The sequence below is a fragment of the Pantherophis guttatus genome, chromosome 4 (assembly GCF_059756535.1).
Source record: "Pantherophis guttatus breed Tessera chromosome 4, ASM5975653v1, whole genome shotgun sequence".
Classification (NCBI taxonomy): domain Eukaryota; kingdom Metazoa; phylum Chordata; class Lepidosauria; order Squamata; family Colubridae; genus Pantherophis; species Pantherophis guttatus.
In genome coordinates, this window is record NC_142066.1 from 12,643,671 (window position 1) to 12,665,518 (window position 21,848).

Sequence of the window (21,848 nt, forward strand, 5' to 3'; positions counted from 1 at the left end):
AGAGAATTGTATAGAACTGTATATTGTATAGCTATGGATGAAATTCACTTAATGTTTGATCTATGAAATGTGTAAACATTGCACCTCGGATCAAGATTGTGATTGTACATTGTCTTTTTAAAAAATTGGAAAATTCAATAAAGTATTTAAAAAAAAAAAAAAAAGAAACCACTGGGAGAAATCATCAAACGACACGAGGTAGTGTCAACATCCAATGATGGACATTGCACAAGAAGAAGATCCTGTCTTTTTTTAATTAAAAAGTTTTTTATTTATAATACAATTAAAAACATTGGACATGGTGCGACTTTTTTGGTTTGAACATTTCCATCAAGTTTTACCTTACGACAAATACAGTTCATTTTCACTATGTTAATATATACAATCTAACACAATTCAAATATACGGATTCTTTCATCTGTGAAAATTACAATACCGATACCATTCCTATTTGTCACAGAAAACTAACATGAAAATTTTTAAACTTTTGACTTATCAATAATCCTTTGTCCTGACATTCCTCCTCCTTTCCAACCAATAATACAGTTTATTCCAGATTTCATAATAGTCCGTATCACACTTATCTTTGAGTTCTAGAATCAACCTGTCCATTTCAGCACAAGTCAGTATCTTGTTTATACCTCTCCTTCTGAGGGGGTCTCTTTATTTTTCCAGTTTTGTGTGAAGGCCAATCTTGCTGCCGTTAAAATATGTAACATTAAATATATTGTTCCCTTGTTATATTTGTCCTTTATAATACCCAAAAGAAAAAGTTCTGGCTTTAACTCTATATTTTGAGTTAACATCTCTTCCAGCCATCATTTTATCTGGTGCCAAAAATCTCTAGCTTTCGGACACTCCCACCACATATGACAAAAAGTCCCTAGCTTTGTCTTGCATTTCCAATACATTGGTGAGAAGTTTTTGCTCATTTTAGATAATCTTGTGGGTGGGAGGTGCCACCTATAGAACATCTTGTATATATTTTCTTTATACGTGGTGGCTAAAGTAAGTTTTCTGTTAAGAAGATCCTGTCTTGAATGGAATTCTGCCTGCAGTATTTGCTTTGCCTATGAATAGAGCTATCTCTTTATCTCTTAAGTGCTGTGCTTTATCTCCCATCTGCTGTGGGCTATTAAGGAAAATTGGGGTTGCTTTCTGTCTCAAAGAGAATGTTTCTCCATTCCTTCTTTAGGGAAATATAATATTTTGCCTTTTTAATATTCCTCAGAATATTTCATTCTTCTATGAGAGGGCTGTAATTTTCTACAATATGCACTGCAAGCTAGGAAAATCAGGCCTAATATCATTAAAGTTTTGATGCCACCAGAATGAATAAATATATTTACAAACTTTACTCTCTGGGGAACCCATTAACAAATGTCTCCAAGGAAGTAACTCAACTTATACTTTTTAAATGCCAATTTATTTAACTGATTGTCAAGAGGGATATTTCTGCATAGCTAGGAGTTAATCATCTGCTAAGTTCATTTTGGGAGAAAGTGTCACAGGATGAAGGAAAATACAAGCATGCTCTATGTGTAGGCAAAGCCATCAGAATGCTAGTCCAAAGAAGACTGGATTGGAAGTGACTCCGTGAGATCTTCCTGCTGAAAGTTTGGGATGTGGAGATGAAAATAAGATCCACTACTTCCAGTCTTCATCCAGATGCAACTATACCTCTCACTGATGATTGTCCCCAAGGAATCCCCAATCTTCATGCCACTAGTTTCTCCCAGTTCATGTACACCTTATGAGAAGGATTCTTGTGAGGCTTTTGGATAAAGATTGTATCATTCAATTGTCTATTCATGATTCAGAGATAGCAACAGGAACCCGCCAAGAATTAACATCAGTCTGGTGATTTTTTCCCCCTCACATCACTTATATCAGGTATGACCAATTGGAAGTATTCTCTTAATAGAATAACAGAGTTGGAAGGGACACTGGAGGTCTTCTAATCCAACCCCCTGCTCAGGCAGGAAACCCTTTACCATTTCAGACAAACAGCTGTCCAATCTCTTCTTTAAAAACCTCCAGTTTTTAAAGACAATCATGGAGCAGACACAGCTTCTAAAGGCAAGTTGTTCCATTGATTAATTGTTCTAACTGCCAGGAAATTTCTCCTTAGTTCTAGGTTGCTTCTCTCCTTGATTAGCTTCTGTCCTTTGCTTCTTGTCCTGCCCTCAGGTGCTTTGGAGAATAGCTTGACTTCTTTGTGGCAACCCGTGAGATATTGGAACCCTGCTATCATGTCTCCCCTAGTCCTTCTTTTCATCAAAATAGACATACCCAATTCCTGCAACCCTTCCTCATGTATTTTAGCCTCCAGTTGTCTAATCTAATCTAATCTAATCTAATCTAATCTAATCTAATCTAATCTAATCTAATCTAATCTAACCCAGTTGTCTAAAAAGAGCCTGAATGGCGCAGCAGACTAATGCTACTGTTAAAGGTAGTATTTAGCTTCCAGCTGCCTGCAATTACTGCGAGTTCAATTCTCACCAGGCTCAAGGTTGACTCAGCCTTCCATCCTTTCTAAGGTAGGTAAAATGAGGACCCAGTTTGTGGGGGCAATAAGATGACTTTGTATAAAATATACAAAAGTATGAAGGTTATTGTTTAATGCCTTGTAAGCTGCCCTGAGTCTCCGGAGAAGGGCAGCATATAAATCAAAAAAAAAAAAAATCATCTTTATTGCTCTTCTCTGCACTCTTTTTAGAGCCTCAACATCCTTTTTACATCATAGTGACCAAAACTGGTTGCAGTATTCCAAGTGAGGTCTTAAACCAAGGAATTATAGAGTGGTATTAAAACTTCACGTGGTCACAGTCAGAGGAAGAGATGTAAGAGCTGAGGACCTTAAACTGGGAAAGGAACTGTTGTAGTGCACCTTTGTCCTCAATGGCTTCTAAGCCTACAGCTCAAGGGTATTATAAGCAAAACTTCACTATCCGTGATAATTCAGAAATCTGTTTGTTATATGATGTAGCACAGAAGATGAGGGTCATTCATAGAACCTCAGCAATTGTGTTTTCATCATTAAATTGATTGGATTGGGAGCCATCTTATATGTAGAATTTCAGTTCCAGAGAACCAGCTGGGTTCTTCCTACCAGAAGACATAGACTCCACTAAATAGCTGCCTGAAGAAAGGCTTTAGGTGAGAGCATCATTCTGCCTGTCAGTCAAGAAGGTACGACAACCAACAGCGTTGGAAGCTTCGGAGGAGAAGGGTGCAAAACTCCATTGATAGAAGAGAGTACAGAATATTTCACATTAATGTCACCTAAGAGATTTCATCTTATTATTGCAAGCTCTACTTGACTTAAAAGAAATGTCTCTTATGGCCAACGTGTTTTACTTCAGTAACTAACAGAGTTGGAAGGGATCTTGGAGGTCATCTAGTCCAACCCCCTGCTCATGCAGGAGACCTTTACTAGGGTTTACTAGGATTCGAACCGCCAAACTGCTGACCTTTCTGATTGACAAACTCAGCCTCTTAGCCACCTAGCCACCTAGCCAGGCACTTCTACCAATAGAAGAACTGAAAACCACTTCTGGTAAGTTAAAAGAGTTCCTGCATGGATCTCTCAATTTTCTCCTAGTACGTTTTTTGAGCTCTCCATATTTTGTTGAATGTACATTACTTAGAGAATACTTTGTTTGGCCAAGTGTGATTAGACACAAGGAATTTATCTGAGCCACGGTGGCATGGTGCTTAGAGTAGTGCAGTACTGCAGGCTACTTCCGCTGACTGCCGGCTGCCTGCAATTTGGCAGTTCAAATCTCACCAGGCTCAAGGTTGACTCAGCCTACCCATCCTTTCGAGGTGGGTACAATCAGGACCCAGACTGTTGGGGGCAATAGGCTGACTCTGTAAACCGCTTAGAGAAGACTGCAAAGCACTGTGAAGCGATATATAAGTAAGTGCTATTGCTATTGCTATTTCCAGTGTAGAAGCTCTCAGTGTGTTGATATACTATGTCCTTATATCCTTTATATAAACAGAAGTATCTTCATATACTTCTATATAAAGGCGTTCGTGCTAGAGTTATAATATTATAGACAGTCTTTGAGCATGAAATATGGAAAGGAATATGAGCCAACCGTGTGCAGCAGCTGCTAAAAAACTCTACACATCAACAGAAGGATAGAATCAAGATCACATGAAGTGTTAATACCACTTTATAGTGCCTTGATAAGGCCAAACTTGGAATACTGCATTCAGTTTTGGTCACCACAATGTAAAAAAAAAAATGTTGAGGCTCTAGGAAGAGTGCAGAGAAGAGCAACAAAGATGATTAGGGGACTTGAGGATAAAACATATAAAGAACGGTTGCTGGAACGGGATATGTCTATTCTTATGAAAAGTAGTACTAGGGGTGACATGATAGCAGTCTCCCAATATCTCAGGGGCTGCCACAAAAAAGAGGGAGCCAAAGCACCTAAGGGTAGGTGCAACAGAAGCAATGGGTGGAAACTAATCAAGGAGAGAAGCAACCTAGAACTAAGGAGAAATTTCCTGACAGTGAGAACAATTAATCAGTGGAACAACTTGCCTCCAGAAGTTGTGAATGCTCCAACACTGGCAGTTTTTAAGAAGAGATTGGATAACCATTTGTCTGAACTGGTGTAGGGTTTCCTGCGTAAGCAGGGGGTTGGCCTAGAAGACTTCCAAGGTCCCTCCCAACTCTGTTATCCTGTTTTTTCTGAATATCACATAACAGTAGCAATGCCAGCAAGTTCTTGATTTATTAAAAACCACACATGCATCCAGGGCACTGAAAAGCAATGATTCAAGCAAAATATCTTATTTTTTACAGAGTCACATTCTGAAGGACAGGTGACTATCATTACCCAGGTTGTGCTCCTGGGGAGAAGGCATTTCAATGTTGGTGCATTTCTATGAGAAGAAGCCTGATGGAGTAGACCCCACTCTCCTGCCTTCAGGAGGCTGTTTCTGGCACTCTTTGATGAGAGGTCCCCAGGTTTGAACTTGGGACTCAAGAGAAGAAGGTAAAATATATATATTTAAGGGCACCAATCTGCAGTGAGTTTTTTTCTTGGCTTGATTTTTCTCCACTAGCAAATTCATGATGGGAACTAGGACTCAGAATAGCACAACACAAGTGACCGAGTTCATCCTAATTGGCTTCCAACTACCTAGGGCCATGGAACTCTTCCTTTTTTCATTGCTCCTGGTTGTGTTGTTTTTCACTTTGGCTGGGAACCTCATGATTATCACTCTGGTATGCGTGGACCAACGTTTGCAAACCCCCATGTATTTCTTCCTCTGCAACCTCTCCTTTCTGGAGGTATTTTTCGTTCTGACAGTCACACCGAAGATGTTGACCAATCTAGTTTCTCTGAACAAATCAATCTCTTTCTGGAGCTGCGTCATTCAGTGCTACTCTTATTTCTTCTTTGGTACCTGTGAGATCATCATCATTGCCGTGATGGCCTTTGACCGCTACATTGCTATCTGCCATCCATTGCGCTACACCATCATCATGAATGGGCGGATCTGTGTGAGTCTCGTGTTGGGCTGCTGGATTGCTTCTTTTGTGAGTACTTCTGAGCCAATTATTCTCCTGGGCCAACTGTCCTTCTGCAGCTCTAACGTGATCGATCATTTCTTCTGCGACTATGCTCCACTGATCAAGCTTTCTTGCAATGATATAGATAGTCTCCTGACTCTGGCAACTAGCCTCTCTGGTCTGTGGTTACTCAGCTCTTTGTGTGTCACTGTTGTCTCTTACTTCTACATAATTGTGATTGTGGTGAGGATGCAGACCAGTGGCAGTCGTAGGAAGACTTTTTCAACCTGTGCCTCTCACCTCACGGTCGCTTCCATCATCTACGGCACTGCCATCTTCATGTACTCTTTGCCCAGCAAGGGTCGATCTCGGGATGCCCAGAAAGCTGTGGCAGTTCTTACCTCTGTGGTTACCCCATTACTGAACCCTTTTATTTACACTTTGAGGAATGAGAAAGTCAAGGATGCTTTCCGAGACTGTTTGCAGAGGCACAAACATATTTTGTGAGGAGAAATCATTGGAAGGACCTTGCCAACCTTGGCTGACCTCATACAAGTGTAAACAGATTTGGATTTTATTAATACACTAGCTGATAACCTGGCATTGCCTGGGTATTTATTTATCCCAATCCTGTATTAGACAGGACGAGCAACTTAATTCTGAGCCCTGATTTCAGCGAGAATTAAATTAGTTAAAAATGTTTTCCCTGTGCCCCCAAAGCATCTAGTAAAATGATACCACCTGGTTGTTTTGCTCGCTGATCCATGATCATTTGGTATGCTTTTTTCTGATATTGATTTAGAAGTTGCTCCTTGTCCATGATATACTGTTTGCACTAAGCTGTTCGACATTGTAGTTCTTTTATTGTATGTAATCTGTGTGAAGTATGTCATGTCGGTCTCGTAGTGGTGCAAGCAGGCCGAGTTGCAGTAATGTTTTAGTGATCATAGCCATACATTTGTCCTCAAGAATAATTGAAGCCTTGTTGAAAATGTCTGGACCAAAAGTAATTTCTGATGTTGGATTTTCCCCCTTACCAGAGGGAGCCCCCTTGTGGAGTACTGTGAAGCCGTTACCATCGCAACTTCACTATGCTGCACAGTAAAAGCCATTTTAAGGCACAACAGGCTGTATCTTAACAGAACATGCACCCTGAGGGGTTTTAGGGGTGTTTTACCCCTACAGTATTTGTTTCCAGAGAGCAAGTCATCTGTGTACAAAGTTTGGTTGAAATTGCTCGAGGCGTTCCACAGTTATGCTGGAACATACACACATACACACAGAGAGAGAAACACACACACACACACACAAAACCCTTTATATATATATATATATATATATATATATATATATATATATATATATATATATATATATATTGCTATAGTGAGGGACACATGACATGGGTTTTATAATTTGTTAGTTAACATCATTTTAATTTGACTTATTTTCTATGTTCAAGTTCATTACAGACTGGAATGTGGGAAAATTTTTATCATATGGTTGTATAGATCGATTACATAGCTTTTAAAATTACTAAAATGAAATGATAATTTACACAAGGATTTCTGGTGACTTATCTCATCTGGTTATCTAACTTCAAACAAGTTTTGTACTTAATTTACTGTGCAAGGAGAGGTTACTCTTATGTTGTCCAACTAATTTTCCTCTTTCGTTTTTCTTTGTTGTGTTAACTATAAAAAAGGAATGTAAGATGGGTCTCAAGGTTCTCCTTTTCCTAGGGAGATCCCACTTTATCAGAATACCCTAATAAAGTTCTTTGAAATGATCTTCCCATTCGGTTGCTTATTGGGAAGGTAAACCAAGGCAAAACCTAGGGCCAGATCTGGCTGTCACTAGTCTAAATTGGGATTTCAAAAAATACATTCTAGAACAACAGGGCCTTCTGTAGAGGAACAGCATGGGCAATGGCCACAATTACATCAGAATTAAATTTTGTGAGAGTATGGTTTTCATGTTATGATGGATAGTTTTGGGTTTGGAAACAATCATGTACACTTTTATGTTGCAAAACTGTTGCCGGTGTGGTTGGACACAGAGGACTGTTGATTTGAAAGAGGGGTCAAAAAGACCATTTATGTCAAAATTGAACAGCCCCCTCTCAACAAAGGGGGAAGGATATGACATCACCTATCTCCAGTCTCCAACACAGTCCTTTCACCAGTTCCAAGAGGGCTCCACACCCATTTGCATCACTCAGGTGACCCAGATGACACATATAAACCTCCAGGTGGCTTTAATGACTCGCTAAAAGAATGCAAATGACCAGCTGTATGCAAGGGGTATAAATCTTTCCATTGTCCACCATCCAGTCAGAGCTGAAGAAGCTTCTTGGTGTCAATTCACAAAGCATCCCTGGCCTGCTCTCAAATTGCCATAGGAAAGGGGTGATGGGAACTGATGAAATGGCATGGCAGCCAAAGACAGATGCACATTCCAGACTTATCTCTCTCAAGACTGTATCCCAGGGTTACTTACAGTGGCCGAAGGGGAGTGATCTCTACAACCCGTGAAATTGTCCTGTTGTTAATTCCTGGGGAGAGGGGGAAACAGGGGCATGATTGGGACCGTAAATTATGGTGAGTCAGAGCTAGCTTCACTTTGGAACGTGCCAGCATGAAGCTCCTAATAAATAACTGGATTCCTTTTGAAGTTTGGCTCAAAACTGCCAGGTGGGGCAGGATGGGGGAGGAAGCAATTGTGGGGAGAAAATGAAGTTTTTGTAGATTAAGGGAGACCATGGATGGTCTGAAATAGGTGGCCTGTTCCATTACTAGCCCCCCCCCATGGGCTTCCCCACCCCGAGATAACTCATGTTCACTTACCGAGGTGTACATTCGATTCGAGGATACTTTCTCCCCCATCCTGCCGTGCCTGGTGACTTACCTTATGAAGATCTGTCTCCTCTCCAGCCTGTTCCTTTGCTTGCTTCCTCCTTTGTCATCAGCAAAGAGCTTGAAGAAGGCTTTGGAGATGAAAAGGAGGTGTGGAAGGCCATGTGCGGCCCTCCAGGCTTCCCTTCTCACCTCCAGAGCTCTTTTCAAGCTCTTTGGTGGTGAAAAATGCAGACCGTAAGTGTGTGCGAACGGCTTTGTTAGGTTCAGCTTCTAGCTTACTCCTAACTTGTTGGTCAGGCAATATATCTGTTTCTTTAAGAAACAACTGAGCCACGTAATCAGGGTTTGCTGAACCGTGTAATTAGGCTACAGTGCATAAATAAGCAGCGCAGAGAAGCGTTCTTTGTTCCTGATTGCTCCTGTTGCTTCCTGCATCTTTCTGCTGATTGGTGTTAGACTGGATTGTTATATGGTACTGTATACCGAGAGTTACTAAAGTCTGTTTGCTTTGGTAAGAGAAGATACTTACTGGACTGATATTACTGTTTATGACCTTGGACTGTTTTACCTACACCGAGACTGCTTATTATCTTGTATATAAAGTATTTTTCTCACACGAGCTGCACGTTTATCTCCTTCCCTGTGTGTTTCTGCTCTGCTCGTTGCACAAGCAACAAATACGTTTTACACACACCCTAACATTGGTTATGGGCCCAGAACGTTCCAGGGCTCTTTAATTTGTTTTTGCGGAAGTGAGAAGTGCAGGCAGTGGGTGTAGTAGTCAAGATGATGGTTTTTGAGCAAGGTACAAGTTATTCCACCATAACCCGGTTGGATGGTACAAACTATGTTACCTGGTCCACAAAATGCTGTCTACTTTTGCAAAAAGAAGGACTGTGGGACATGGTTAATAATCCACCGGACATAACTGCATTGAATGCTGCTGACAAAGAAGATGCCAAAAAGATAGTGAAGTTTCACAGGGACAACAAGCGTGCTTTATGCATCATTGGCCTGACACTGGGAGACCAGCAACTTGTCCATTTCCGGGGCGAAGAGTCTGCTGCGAGGTGCTGGACAAAGCTAAAGAAGCTCTACGTTCGTGACTCTGTGGGTGTCCATATCTACCTGACACGGAAATTATTTCGCTTACATCTTCAGAAAGGAGGAGACATGATGGCTCACCTGGACTCCATGACAGGGCTTTTCCAGGAGCTCCATGAGAAAGACCTTGTGTTTACTGAACTGCAGCAAGTTTATATTATTCTTTCATCGTTGGATGACAGTTATGACTCTTTTGTTTCATCATTAGAAGTATTGTCTAGAGATGAACTAACATTGGCTAGTATAACTGGTAGGTTACTGGATGAGGCCAAACATAGGCAAGAACGAGACCAGTTAAGGATGCAACAGCAACCAAAAGTGGAAGCTGTATATGAGAATGTCAATATTGTTAAACGCTGTTATGCATGTGGGGCTAAGGGGCACATTGCAAAATATTGTAATAATAAGAAAGTGTCTGCTAGAAACTCTGCTAAACCCAGGAAAGGGTGTAATTTAGCAACCAGTTCATCTATTAATATAAGAGATGATTGGTGGGTGATTGATAGCGGTGCCTCTCAATCAATAACAAAAAACAGAAAACGATTTCTAAACATGAAGAAAAGTACTAAAAAGGTCAAATTAGCTAATGGCTGGAATGTGACTGTAGCTGGGGAGGGACTTGTTCAATGTTCTATTAGTAAGCACCCTTTACCCATCTTTATATCCCTAGTTTGAAATATAACCTTTTATCTGTAAAGGCATTACTACATTCTGGGTTTACAGTAACTTTTAAAAAACAACAAATGTTTGCTTGAATGTGAAGGCACTGTAGTTACTGCAGAATTAGAAAATGACTTATTTGTCATTAGGGATAAGTCATTACTGTTAGTTCAGTCAAAAGCTAAATTTAGAAATGTAAAGCCGCATGATGAATGCGTACATTTACTACATAGAAGGCTTGGTCATCTGAATTTCAGGTTGTTGCATTTGACTGTTAAGCAGTCTAAAGGCATTAAGTTAAGGGCTTGCAGCAAATACCTGAACTGTAATACTTGTAACCAGCATAAAAGTAAAGTTACACCTGCAAACCGCTGCAATGGGTTTAAAACAATTAAACCTTTGGAGGTAGTCTTTTTAGACTTAATAGGGCCAAAGAAACCCAGTTTAGGGGGAGCATGCTATATTTTGAGTATAGCTGATCACTTTACCAGATATGGTTTTTGCTACCTTATGAAGTCCAAAAGTGATACGTTCCAATGTATCACAAACTGGCTTCGTTTTGTAGAAAGGAAGCAGAGGTTTAAGGTGAAATGCATTGTTACTGACAATGGAACTGAGTTTACTAACCATCAGTTGGCTAAGTATCCCAGCATATGCTGGGATACAGCATAAACATTCTGCCCCTTTTCGGCCGGAACATAATGCATATATAGAACAAAGAGGCCAGACCCTACAAGCTATGACTAGGACTATGCTGGCTGATGCTTGTTTACCTGATAAATTGTGGGGAGAAGCAATACTATGTGCCAATCATATTTTAAATAATGTGGTGCACTCCTCTACAGGAAAAATACCTTTTACTTTATGGCACGGGAGGAAGCCTGATTTAAGTTATATACATACTTTTGGTGCACCAGCCTGGGTGCATATACCGGTTAGTCAGAGAAGGAAGGACCAACAGAGAGCAAAGAAAATGATTTTTGTTGGCTATGAGGCTAACCATAGGTCCTATAGGTTCTGGGAAAAAGGAACAACAAAAGTTTTGTGTAGCGCTAGTGCTAAATTCCTAGAACATGAAGGCTGGGACAGATTAGAAAAAGCAGACTATGGTTTTACAGATGTGGATGTTAAGGTAGACCATATTCCTGATGATAGTTCATCTGAGATGGATGATAAACCATCTATTAAGATTGAAGAACAGGAACAGGAATCAGGGTTAGGGGAGGATGAACCCAATATACCTGATGTTAGTCCTGTTATGCCTAGACGATCTTCCAGGGACCGGCATCCACCAGATCGCTATAAAGCCACAGTGGTTTGCCAAGTAGATATCGAACCATCCAGTTATCATGATATAAAATTATATCCAGAAAAGGAGCAAAAAGCCTGGCAAGAGGCAATGGATAGAGAAATTGATTCATTGAAGAGGCTTGGTGTCTATAAAGTTGTAAGAATACCACCAAATGAGAAACTTATAGGCTGTAGGTGGGTCTACAAGGTAAAGAAAAGTGTAGATGGGGTAGTAACCCATAAAGCTCGGCTTGTTGCACAAGGGTTCTCACAGACAGATAGAGACTATGATGAGGTTTTTGCTCCAAGTTTACGAGCGAGCACTTTGAGAACAATGCTGGTTTGGGCAGCTAGAAATAAATGCTCTATTACTCATATAGATGTCGAAACAGCTTACTTGAACGTTCCGTTAAGGCATACAATATATATGAAGAAACCTCCCGGTTATGATACACAGGATAGCACTGAGTGTTGGAGGCTACAAAAAAGCCTATATGGTTTAAGGCAATCAGGTTATGAGTAGAACCAATGTATAGTGCAGGAATTACATAACATTGGGTTCTATGAGGGCGTAGCAGATAAATGTCTGTTTAAAAAAGAACAGGATGGATGTGTTTCATTCTTGTTACTCTTTACAGACGACATTGCCATAATTACCAGAACTGACGCTGAGGCCAGAGAGATTATCGGTCAGTTGCAAACAAAATTTAAACTTAGAAATCTAGGACATATACGGCATTATCTAGGGCTGGATATCCTGAAAACATCTAGAGGATTTAAAATTTCACAATCTAATAAAATCTGCAAATTGTTGACAAAATATGGGATGGAATTATGTAAACCTGCCAAGACTCCTATGACACAAGAATTCCAGCAGGATAGTTTGCAGAGTCTACAGTTCAGTAAAGAACTGTATCAATCATTAATAGGCAGTTTGTCGTATTTGAGCAACTGGACACGGCCTGATATAGCTTTTAGTGTTAATCAACTAGCACAATATAGTTCAGAACCTACTGATAGGCATTGGCAAGCTGCAAAACGTATTCTTAGATATCTTAAAAGAACGTTACATTTTGCTATGTATTTAGAACCAAATGCCAATATGGTGTTAAAGGCATATGCTGATGCCAGTTTTGCCAGAAAATCTACGTCTGGAATAGCAATCATGTTGGATAACTGCCTGATTGGATGGAGATCAATTCGTCAGAAACACATCAGTTTGTCTACCATGGAAGCGGAGTTTTCTTGTCTATCACTTACATGTACTGAACTGATTTATTATAAACAGTTGATGGAAGATATTGGATTCAAAATGGACTATCCTATTACGGTTTATGAAGATAACCAGGCAGCCATTACAATGGCAACGAATCTTGCTGTAAAGACAAGGACTAAATACACTGATATACGTTATCTGAATGTTCGGCAATGTGTCAAGGATAACATGATTACATTGGAATATTGCGCATCAGAGGACAATATTGCCGATAATTTTACCAAAGCGCAAGGTGCCATTAAACACACCAATTGTTGTGAAAGATTTGGATTAAGAATCTGAAATGTAACTGATACCACTGTACAATGTATGATTTGGATGTGTATTTTTGTTTCTGTATCTATTGTGTATATTGTCCTGCCCAATGGGGAGAATGTTAGGTTCAGCTTGTAGCTTACTCCTAACTTGTTGGTCAGGCAATATATCTGTTTCTTTAAGAAACAACTGAGTCACGTAATCAGGGTTTGCTGAACCCTGTAATTAGGCTACAGTGCATAAATAAGCAGCGCAGAGAAGCGTTCTTTGTTCCTGATTGCTCCTGTTGCTTCCTGCGTCTTTCTGCTGATTGGTGTTAGACTGGATTGTTATATGGTACTGTATACCGAGTTACTAAAGTCTGTTTGCTTTGGTAAGGGAAGATACTTACTGGACTGATATTACTGTTTATGACCTTGGACTGTTTTACCTACACCGAGACTGCTTATTATCTTGTATATAAAGTATTTTTCTCACACGAGCTGCACGTTTATCTTCTTCCCTGTGTGTTTCTGTTCTGCTCATTGCACAAGCAACAAATACTTTTTACACACACCCTAACAGGCTTGAAAAGGGGTCTGGAGGCACGGAAGGAGACCTGGAGGCCGCACACAGCCTTCTACAACTCCTTTTACACTGCAGAAGCATTCTGCCAGCCGTTCACATGGACGTCCGGTCCGCATTTCTCACCGGCGAATCACTTGACGGGGGGGGGGGAAGGATAGATGGGGTTAATGTTGCAGAGCCTCTGCGATCATTCGAAAGAGCAAACAACTGCTGTGGTCCTGCAACATTCATAATTTCAGGCCTTGTTCATAAATGTTGTGGGGGGGGGTGTCTAATAGTGTTACTTTTAACGTTCACTAAGGGAATGCTCATATCCCAGGGATTACCTGTAATACCAATCAGTTCTCTCTCAATCAAGTTCAAGTAGAAAAGTAGAAGCACACATTTGCAAAACTCATGGAAAATGGTGGAAATCAAGTTGACTTGGCCATTTCCGATTCCATTGGCCAGTAGATTCAGACAAAAGATATCTGAGGAAGAATTGCAGAACATCACAAAACATGACCAGAACTTGAAACTCGGTGTCCATTTTTGTTCTGCACTCATACTTCTTTTATCTAACTGTAGTTTTGCTTGCATTCTGAGTCATTCAAGAACTCCCCTCTTCGGTCTTCCGGTTTGACGTTGCAGCGAGATAGTCGGGGAAATAGTGGGCTCTGATGAGCCCCGTGAAAACCCAGACTGATGAACCGCTGCCGATGGGTCTTCGGACCACAAACGTCCTGCAGGGATGGGGAAGAAAGAGAGGCACCTTGGAAGACCAAGAGGAACAGGCAAGTTCCTCGAAGGTCAGAGGAAACTCTCTATGACTCGGCGGCGGGGGATGGCAGCCATTGCAGCTGCTATGAAGCTTGAGTTTTTGGAAGCCGGGTGAGTGACAGCCAACCCATGGTTTGAATCAACAATAAGGAAAACATTTTTTTAACTTTAAGACCCCAAGCGATGAAACAGCGACTAATGAACGGGGGGGGGGGGGAAGAAGGCTCTGAACCACAATCTTAAGGTGATAAAAACCCGATGGAAAATTGAATTTTGAACAAAATTATTTGGATACTTTTAATAACTAGAGAAATTGCCCCAAGATTGGTTAAAGGATTGGAAAGAAATAAGTAGATCCTTTCTTTTTCGAACTTTAAGAGAGATAAAGAGAACGGACAATAAGTTTTAAAACAGAAAAAAGGAAAAAAGAAGTGAGAAGAGCTGTTTAAATTTGGATTGGACTATAAAATTGTTTTGATATTTTTAAAAGCTAAAAAGAAATAGAGAAGCTAAATAAGATTGTTGATGTAGATTGAAACAAAATGGATACTTGTTTGACATTTTGTAATTGTGGATTGCAGAGAGACACCTTCAGGAGTATAAAGGAATAATTGCAACTTGGTCTTTGTTTTGGAAAAGTGTGAACTTTACAGATAAGAGCCATGAGAACTTTTGGGGGAGGATTTCTTTGTCTGCAAGTGGCTCAACTTTGAGGGGGAAAAAGGGGGGGGAATACAACGGAACTTTTATAATCAGAAAAATACTAACTTAAAAAGAATGAAATGGTGCTGGAAATTAGAGAAATTATTAAATTCATGTACCTGCCATGGAAAATGGAAATAAGAGAAATAATTATAATGTTGTATGGAGGGCTAAAATTTGACGACATAAAAGTTGAAATGGAGCACATGCAAGAAGACAGGAAAATGAAGATGGAGAAGCAAGATTCAGAGATTGAAAATAAAGAAGATAAAGACAATATGATTAAATATGAAGAAGTTATTGAATATGTGGATAGTAATAATAAAAAGGAGATTTTTGGAGATTACATTGGGATTCACAATAGAAAAAAATAAAGATGATTATGCTGGGATTAACAGTAAAAATAAGATGATTATGCTGGGATTAACAGTAAAAATAAAGTTGATTATGCTGGGATTTACAGTAAAAATAAAGATGATTATGCTGGGATTTACAGTAAAAAGAAAGATGATTACACTGGGATTAACTGTGGAATGATAAAAAAAAAGGTTGAAAAATACTAGGGAATATAGAGTTAAATAGAAGAGTCCAGGACTTTGATTTAATGATTATACTGAGATTAATAATGGTAAAATAAGAGGAAAAGAAAGAGAGTGGAAACAATGGGATAGATAGGGCAAAATAGGGGAGAGAGAAATGAAGATAGAAATGAGAAATATGTTACAGATACTTAGAATTAAAATATAGATGGAAGCGAAAATAAATGAAAATTAGATTATGTAAAGAAAATATATCAATGGACATAATGAATTAATTTTTATTGAGATGTTGGATGATATTATTTGAGGAAACTGATGGCTATAACAATTCGATATTGTTTAAATACCTACAACAATTGTAATAATTTGAATATTTTTAATAATACATTCATTTAAGCAAAAAGAAAAGAAAACTGAAATGATATAGGATTATGATTTACTAAATAAGACTCATGTAACTCATTTTTATATACAGTAAATGGTATTGTTAAATAGACAGAATCTAGGGAAATAATTGTGAATTGTATTATGTTGTGTTATTTGAACTAAGAACTTTGTTTAAATGTCAAATTGGTATATTTTCAAGATTAGAGATAAGATTTAAATTTGGGGAAGTAATAATTAAGTAAAGATTTAATGAATATTATAAGAAGTAATAAAAAAACTAAGGAAGTTTTAGAAATGGAAATATGGTTTAGAAATATAAACATGTTTGAATTGTATTGTCAATAGTGAGTATTTAAGGTAAGAATTGTGAAATGTATTATGAGGTATTCATTGAATTAAGACTTAAGGTGGATTAATAGAAGGGTTATTGCTTTGATCAAGTTAATATGAGTTAGTTTTTTTATAAGATGGTAATAGTTGAGATTTGTGATAAGTATTATGGCAAAAATATAATATAAAACATTTTGTTAAAGATGAGCAAAAGCTGAACAAATTTATGACCGGATCAATAATTCCGAAAAGATGTATGTCTATTTCTGTGTTTTAAAAATTAAAAAGAATTTTCAAAAAAAAAAAAAGAGAGAAAAGAAGAGAAAAGAACTCCCCTCTTCGTTCAATCTCTCCTTGATATTTGGATACCAAAAGGTGGGGTCTAGAAATGAGAACTCTAAGTCATAGTGAGCAAGATAAAGGAAAGGCAGTCTTGTCTACCAACTTTCCCCCAATATGCCAAAGCAACTTTGCATGAGTTCTTGGTAGGTCTTGAGAAACGAGATGCTAAATGAGAGACATAATATTGTGGGTTGATTTCAATTAATCAACAAAACGAGGTTGATAGGAACTTGTTTTATTCATTTTATTTATTAAACCTATCTGATATTGAGGTGACTGTGGGCAGCTTACATACATTAATTTCTACAGTCTCTAACACTGGATCTCACGTTTCATGTGTTCGCTATGCATTTTCTGTTATATTCAGGTTTCTTCAGGACCATTGCCTGATGATATTCCATAATCACACACCTCCAGTCGCCACTTCCATTATTCTAGATGGGATAAAACTTCAAGAGGAATACCCACATTCACCAATATTGACTCCATACATGAACCAAAACCAAATCTCTCATCTTTGATGTCAATCACATGTTTCCATCCCTGATTACCTCATCCTCTATGCATTCTCAAGTCCCCTTGTAAGAGCATCTCTGTGGGTGATTGTTACTTCTGAAGGCAGCACATGCTATAGCTTAACAATGTATTCTAAGACATGAAATCTGAACCAATCATATCGATAGCAAATCATCTCATTTTTTTGCAAAACCAATCCTGTGTCTCAGTTCAGCCCTCAGAGCATCTTGCACTTGTCTGTTCCTCAAGCAGTATATGATTGGGACGAGAAGAGGCGCCATAACTGTGTTCAAAAGAGCCACCATTTTGTTGTAGTCTAATCCGCTGGTGCCTTTCGGCTTGATGTACATGAAAATGCAGCTGCTGTAAGCGATGGTAACTACAGTCATGTGGGAACCACAAGTGGAGAAGGTTTTCTTCCTCCCTGTAGTGGATGGGATGCGCAGAATGGTGGAAATGATTTTGACGTAAGACACAAGGTTGACACTTAAGGTCCCAAGCAGAGAGAATATGGCAACCAAAAAAATAATCATTTCTAGAAAGCTGGTGTCAGCACATGCCAGTTTCATTAGAGGTCCATTGTCACAAAAGAAATGATTCATGACGTTAGGACCACAAAATGGCATCAGAAATAAAGGAATGCATATAACTAGAATTAGTGAGATCCCCCCTGCCAAGCAACAAAATACCAATAATGAGCAAACTTGGTTATTCATGATGGTTGGATAGTGAAGAGGGTTACAGATGGCTATGTACCGATCAACAGACATTGCAGCCAGTAGGAGGAATTCAGTGGTACCAAGGACCAAATAAAGAAATATCTGTATGAAGCAACCAGCTAAAGAGATGCTCTTACTCCCAGTAGCTATGTTGACCAGTGCTTTGGGAATTACAGTACTCATATACCCAATATCTCCCCATGCCAAATATCGGAGGAAGAAATACATTGGGCTACAGAGTTGAACATTCACCTGTGTCATAATAATAACCACCGCATTTCCTATTAAAGTTAGAAGATAAATTCCGAACAGGAGGAGAAAAAGGCTAACTTCAAGGGGAAAGTTGTCAGTCAGCCCCAACAATATGAATTCCTTTACTGTGGTCCTATTTGTCATCAGTCCATTCCTAAAAACAGCGTGAATGTATTAACTTCCAATCTCTCTTCTTCTTTTAATCATGTTTCAAATGAGCGTCGTTTTATCAGTTTCCATTCTTTGTATTAAAATCAATGAGACGTTAAAATCTGATGGTTTGAATCAGAGCAAGATTCTTCTCATATCCTATTCTAAGTAGGGTCGTTCTTCCTTGTAGACTAATTCTGGGTGTGGTTAATCCAAGTGGAGCTACCTGGAACCACTTCGTGCCAAAAACAATTCATCTTTGTGGACATGCAAAGATCTGTCTCTGGATGGTGATTTTTGGGGGTTATTTCACCTTTGCTCAATGTTCTCCAAACTATTTTTCTGAGATGGATCCAAATTCTCTTTTGATTCCTTTACCTAAAACCAATGTGAATAGATGAATGTGAACAAAACCAATGTGAATAGACAAAGATGACTCTGTGTGTGTATATATATGTGAAAGAGAGAGAGAGAGAGAGACAGAGAGGGAGGGAGGGAGAGAGGGAGGGAGGGAGGGAGGGAGGGAGGGAGAGAGAGAGAGAGAGAGAGAAGGTTAAAACATATGAAGAACTGTTTCAGGAATTGGGTACATCCAGTGTAATGAAAAGAAGGATTGGGGTGACACGATAGAAGTGTTCCAATATTTGAGGGGCTACCACAAACAACAGGAGGTCAACCCATTCTCCAAAACACCTGAAGGCAGGACAGGAAATTGTATTGTGAAAATTAAGTTAGAGATTAGGGCGAATGGTAATATTGGTTATATATCAGAAGAAACAAGGAAAAGAAAAGAAAAATTAAAGTGAGAGAATATTATGCAAAAAGTGAAGTATACAAATTGTGTTGGAGATAACTAAAAGCTGTATAAATTTGTGACTCGGCCAATACTCTGTTCAGAAAAAATGCATTGTTTGTTTGTTTGTGCATGTTTGTTAAAAAAAAAAAAACTTTTATATATATAAAAAAGAAACATTGGATGAAAACATATCAAGGAGAGAACCAAGCTAGAACTAAGAAGGAATTTCCTGAGCGATTCATCAGTGGAAGGACTTGCCTTCTGTTTTCAGCCTCACAATGTAACTTCATGAAAGAAACCTAACGATTGTTTTGAATAACAACAAAATATGTTGCACTTAGCCATAATGTGGCTTATATGTGGCATGGAGTAGGCATTGATGGTTTGTAAATCCTGCGTTATGGCATGTGTACTTCCACCAATCCTGGCTTAATTTAAAACTATGATTAAACCTGACATGTAGACCAAGTGTATTATATTCGCCTACGAATTATTAGGATCGAATTTAATTTATGCTTGTTTATAAAACAGACCCCAACATTATACATTAGAAACCACCTGACTTAATCTATCGCTTTTGAACTATGCAAAATATTACTTAATTTTACAAAGTAATATTACAGGTCACAGCTCTCAAGAAGAGAGAAAAAGCATGAAAAAGTTGCAAAAGAACTCACCCCTTGCAAACAATATTTTTTAAAAAATATCTCAATGCTTTTTATCATCTGATTTTTGCTGATAATAGGAGATGTTTAGAAATCAAAGGCAAAATAAAAAAATCAGCTATCAAATGTTGCTTCCCAACTTATTTTTAGGACACAAAGAATTTTCACCCCTTGCAATCTATGTAAAAGTATTCCAATCATTTTCAGGGTTCTATGCTATTGTCTCATTTAATTTCTGCTAATAGAAGCCATTTTCTAGTTGGTTAATCTATCTTTCATTATGCCTACAAGTCAAAGCAAAAGCATTTATGAAGATATTACCCCTTAATTCAATGTTTGGGAAGCATAGCATTCTCCATTCACAGGACTTTTGAAAAAATGCCTTGTCTTCTTGGCTCATGGATGGACCCCTTTGTCTTCAATATCTTCTCATAGCCATGAACACAGAAGCAACCTCTCATACTCAGTAGAGCTAGTTACTATACTGAAGCCTGGGGTATAAGAAGAATTCAAGACTGGCTTGTGAAGATCCCTCAGGGACGTCTCAAGGAGCAAAGTAATGCATTGCAAGGAATCTGTATCAAATATTTTGTGTCTCCTACTATTGATGTCAAACCCAAAGACGGAGAAAAACACTGTGTGCATGTTCCATTTTTAATTTCCATTAAAAATGCTTTTAAAAGTTTTTTTAAAAAAGGCTGTGATGATCCCAGCTGAGCTGCCTGATCATCAAAACCTTTTTTTTTTTTTTTTACTTTTAAAAGCATTTTTTTTTACAACCTATTTGGCCGAATAGGTTGTAAAAAAAAATAAATGCTTTTTTACAAACATGTACCGGTTACTACAGCGAACCAGTAGTAAACCGGTTCCGATTTCACCACTGATAGGATGCCACCCAGAAATGATTATAAAATGGGCAGCTATATAAAATCAATCAATCAATCAATAAATGAATGAATGAATGAATGAATGAAAGAAAGAATGAATTTTAAAAATGCATATATGCCTAAATAAATAAATAAATAAATTTATTTTAAAAATGTATATATGCCTAAATCATAAATAAATAAATTTTAAAAATGCATACGTGCCTAAATCAATGAATCAATCATAAATAAATAAATAAATAAATAAATAAATAAATAAATTTTAAAAATGCATATATGCCTAAATAAATAAATAAATAAATAAATTTTAAAAATGTATATATGCCTAAATCATAAATAAATAAATAAATAAATTTTAAAAATGCATATATGCCTAAATCAATGAATCATAAATAAATAAATAAATAAATAAATAAATAAATAAATAAATAAATAAATAAATTTTAAAAATGCATATATGCCTAAATAAATAAATGAATGAATGAATGAATGAAGAATAAATTTTAAAAATGCATATATGCCTAAATAAATAAATAAATAAATTTATTTTAAATATATATATATGCCTAAATCATAAATAGATAAATAAATAAATAAATTTAAAAAATGCATATATGCCTAAATCATAAATAAATAAATAAAATAAATAAATAAATAAATAAATAAATTGGCTGTATTTTAAATCACAGCAAATTAATTTTATACTTGAATGCAAATCTTCCTCTAAGAAATCCATGAGTCCCAATCTCGCCATCCACTTCTGCCATCTCATCCCTTTATGTCGCTGACGGTAGGAAGTAATGGAGAAGAGAGCTCTCACAGCAAACATTGGGACTTTCGTGTTTTGGGAGGAGAGGGACGGGATTGGAGAAACGGTGAAAAGCAGTGCTGCCTTGAACCATGGATGGTGTATGATCCATTGGAATGTCACAACAGATGTAGGAAATATGTGACATTTTCTCCACTGGAAGCCTGCTACGAGGAGCCGAAAGGTATTGGTCCGTGTCTGGACACAACATCTTACTTGTTTGCCCCAGCTTCCATATTTGCATATTAATAAATACCCACAACTATTTTTTTACACCATTTCTGTTCTGTTCTATTCTGTTCCTCGTTTGCAAATATTTCTCGTATAACTATGAGAATCATATACAGTAACTATGAAAATATCAACCAGTGGTGAAATTCAATTTTTTTTTACTACCGGTTCTGTGGGTGTGGCTTGGTGGGCATGGCAGGGGAAGGATACTGCAAA

The 21,848-nt window shown here is 38.0% G+C and overlaps 2 protein-coding genes across 2 annotated transcripts; one reads left to right on the forward strand and one right to left on the reverse strand.

Moving 5' to 3' along the window:
- Positions 1–5,136: 5,136 nt before the first annotated feature.
- LOC132710117 (olfactory receptor 6M1-like) lies at positions 5,137–6,046 on the forward strand. The gene has a single exon (XM_060685577.2). The coding sequence runs from the start codon at positions 5,174–5,176 to the stop codon at positions 6,044–6,046; it is 873 nt and encodes a 290-aa protein (XP_060541560.2). The 5' UTR covers positions 5,137–5,173.
- Positions 6,047–16,895: 10,849 nt separating this feature from the next.
- LOC132709931 (olfactory receptor 6E1-like) lies at positions 16,896–18,239 on the reverse strand. The gene has a single exon (XM_060684992.2). The coding sequence runs from the start codon at positions 18,237–18,239 to the stop codon at positions 17,301–17,303; it is 939 nt and encodes a 312-aa protein (XP_060540975.2). The 3' UTR covers positions 16,896–17,300.
- Between the last annotated feature and the right edge of the window lie 3,609 nt (positions 18,240–21,848).